This window comes from Daktulosphaira vitifoliae, unplaced genomic scaffold, assembly GCF_025091365.1.
Source record: "Daktulosphaira vitifoliae isolate Bord-2020 unplaced genomic scaffold, ASM2509136v1 Scaffold_968, whole genome shotgun sequence".
Lineage (NCBI taxonomy): Eukaryota > Metazoa > Arthropoda > Insecta > Hemiptera > Phylloxeridae > Daktulosphaira > Daktulosphaira vitifoliae.
This window is the reverse complement of record NW_026100528.1, coordinates 1-3,332: the sequence shown is the minus strand read 5'-3', so window position 1 is coordinate 3,332 and position 3,332 is coordinate 1. Positions and strand designations below refer to the sequence as shown.

Below are 3,332 nucleotides of genomic sequence, written 5' to 3'. Positions count from 1 at the left end.
AAAATTGCCATGCTAGTGAGACGACTTTGACTCATTGTAGATCTTAGATAATTTTTTATGATTTTTAATTTGCTAAAGCTCTTTTCGCATGAAGCTGTAGTCACAGGAATTGTTAAAAATATTCTTAATGCTACTTCTAAATTAGGATATAAATCTTGGAAAGAGTACTTATGAATATGTTTTAAAATATCTAGANAGGATATAAGTCTTGGAAAGAGTACTTATGAATATGTTTTAAAATATCTAGGTGGGTAGCCTTCTCAAATGAGGTCATTAATAATGGACCCTGATATTTAAAGCTTTCAATTTCAGAGTATAACTCTGTAGCATTCAGATCCCGATCGTATTTTAATGCTAAGTCATTAACCCAAAGTTTTATGTTTTCAGACTCCATAGTTGATAATGAGTTACCTGACAAGAAACTAAAATCAGATGCTATTTGTGACATTTTTTCAAACCTCCAACATAAACTAGAAAGTATAGAATCTAATGCTTCAAAACATTGAGCTCTAAATTCACTTTCTGTTGATTCATAACTTTTATTTTCTCTCTCTGTTGGTTCAACACTTACAGGTTTAATTTTAAGCTTCCTTTTGTTTGTAAATTCTGATAAAATATTTAAGGAAGTGGCCATATCTTTTGCTTCACACAAACATTTTTGAAAACCTTCTTCCCTTATTTCTTGAATTGATTTTATTAAACCATTCAACATTTTATCAGCTACATCTATAGTCTGATTTTTAGTTTGCAATGCAATATTGACGTAGTCTATCTGATTTAAAACTATGTTCCATAAATTAAGTAAACATAAAAATTTTTAATTTATTTGATATAATAAATGTTTAGCACCTTGTTTTGTATCATTATTAAGTTTAGAATCTTCAGACAAATTTTTAATATTTCATANAAGTTTAGAATCTTCAGACAAATTTTTCAATATTTCATGAACACCTTTTATGTTATTTTTAAGTACGCTTATGGCTTGCTTTTTAGTAGACCAACGCGTATCACAGTGAGGTTTTAATGTTATTTTGAGCACACTTTTCATTTTTTCCCATCTTGATGTTGACCCAGAAAAATATGTGAATAGTTTTTGGATAACACCGAAGAACGTAATAATAGTTGAAGAAGTTTGTGCCGCATGTACGCCAATTAAGTTCAAGCTGTGAGCAGCACATGGAACAAATATAGCCAAAGCATTTTTTGAAATAATATGGGCCTGAACTCCATTATAAATTCCAGCCATGTTGGCTCCATTATCAAATCCTTGTCCTCTGCAATCTTGGATGTTTAAACCATCTTCTTTCAATTTACTCAATATTTCATCAGCTAGTCCTGCTCCAGTTTTATCGTGGCTTATGACAAAGTCAACAAACGATTCCTCAATAGTTACTTCTCCGTCAACAATTTTTACATATCGTATTATTTCAGTTAACTGCTCCTGGTGAGAAATGTCTGGTGTACAATCGAAGAGAATTGAAAAATATTTAGATTTGTTTATTCTATTTAAAATTTCATGTTTAACTTGTTGGCCCATAAGTGTAATTAGTTCATTTTGAACAATATGTGAAAAATAACTGAGAACTTTATTTTTACTGTAACTATCTTTTACATTATTTACATGTTCGGCTAGTAAAGGATCATAATGACTTATTAATTAGATTTAGCCGAGAAAAATTCCACAATTATCATCGCCTTTGTCAGATGAACCTCTTAATGGCAAATTATTTTTAGCGCAAAATAAAATTACATTACAAATTGTTTTAAGTATATTACACCATTTATTTTTTTCATATTGAATGATTTTTTGCAAATCATTATCAATAGTTTTACCATCTTTTAATCGTTTTTCAAACTCCTTCCAATCTACATAACATTTTTGATGAAAATCACTTAATTCATGTTCAGAAATTCGAGGATTTAAGTGTTGCCAATCACTAAACCCGTTGTCAAAAAATGGAGATTTTCGTTTATTTTTATTTTTAAAAAGCAAACATGGAAAACAGAACAGAGCATCTTTACTAATACTATACACTAACCACTGTCTTCTCACATTTTCACCATTCGGTAGAGATTTAAAAAACCATTTACCATCAAAATGTCTCCCATCTGCATTTAATGGAAAGTAATGATTTACGTCAAGATGATACGGTTTCTGTTCAATAATATGAGTTCGAATGTTGTCTGTCAAGAGTGGCCAAAATCCAGGGTCATTAAAACATTCTTTATTTATAAAAACATTTTCGTCTTTCTGAATAATTTGTTGTTCAATATTTTCTTCTAGATTTAGTGCATTGTTTGACGTTGTTTCCAATGGTGTTTCAACTGTTTCAAGTTTCAAATCATAAGATTTTTGTTTTTGACCTAATGGTTCAACGAGTGCTGTACAAGCAACATCCTTTTCATGATTTTCTTTGTTAACTTTTTGAGTTAACCAATGTGCCATATTTGTTGCCAATTTTTCATTTTGTTTTTTTTCTTATTTCTTTCCTTTTCATTTTCCAGAATGTTTTTTTGAAGCCATTATATTTTTAAACTACCAGTTCTATTAAAAAAAGTTAAATCATGAAAATGCTGAAACGATAATATACTAAAAATTCAATACTTTTAGTTTTTGATATATAATTGACTCGCGATAGTCCGAATAGTCAACGGTTTAGTATATCATAATTCGCCGTTAGTTCCTCGCTGTGTTTAGTAATATTATGATTTTAGTATTAAATAAATTTCTCTTTTTTTTGTAAAAACTTAAGTGTGACTTCATTATTTTAAATAATTTCTAGTCAAATATTACATAAAAATACACCGTTAACTACATTTCCAAACATATGCACTGCAAATTCAATTAAACAGAGCCAACCTTTGGTAATCCAACATCCACACGGTCCCGTAGAGTCGGACTATCGCGATTCAACTGTATAAGATTTTGAAATTTAGGCTATAGAGCGTATAATATAGACAGATGAATTGCGGCCCGTACAATAGGTTATACAAGATGATATTTTCAATGAGGTTACTCATTAGCTAATAAAATTTACTTCATTTATTTTTATTTTCTGCACTGTTTAAATTAGTAAAGCATAATAAGTATAAAATTAAATTGTATTCGTTTTTTCAGCTAACAAGTCTTCAGGATCAGGGAAAATAAAAATTTTACCTGAATTGAATTTTGTGTGTCGAAACTTTAAGAAAGAAGCATGTACTAATTAAATGCTAATAAAAAAGTATAACTAATAAATAGTTGTAGTCGGCTAATTATTAGTCAACTAAAAAAATTTCCAGCAAAATTTTGTCATATTGATTTAAAAGTGTTGTAAATCAACAAATAATGT

The 3,332-nt window shown here is 29.1% G+C and overlaps 1 protein-coding gene across 1 annotated transcript; it reads right to left on the bottom strand.

Moving 5' to 3' along the window:
• Positions 1-917: 917 nt before the first annotated feature.
• LOC126909707 (zinc finger MYM-type protein 5-like) lies at positions 918-3,294 on the bottom strand. Its single transcript, XM_050692138.1, has one exon. It carries the CDS (start codon positions 2,444-2,446, stop codon positions 1,664-1,666), a length of 783 nt encoding a protein of 260 aa, XP_050548095.1. The 5' UTR covers positions 2,447-3,294; the 3' UTR covers positions 918-1,663.
• Positions 3,295-3,332: the final 38 nt, after the last annotated feature.

Excerpts from the sequence above, each read along its gene's own strand:
- LOC126909707 (XM_050692138.1), bottom strand. The coding sequence starts at position 2,446 with ATGGCACATTGGTTAACTCAAAAAGTTAACAAAGAAAATCATGAAAAG.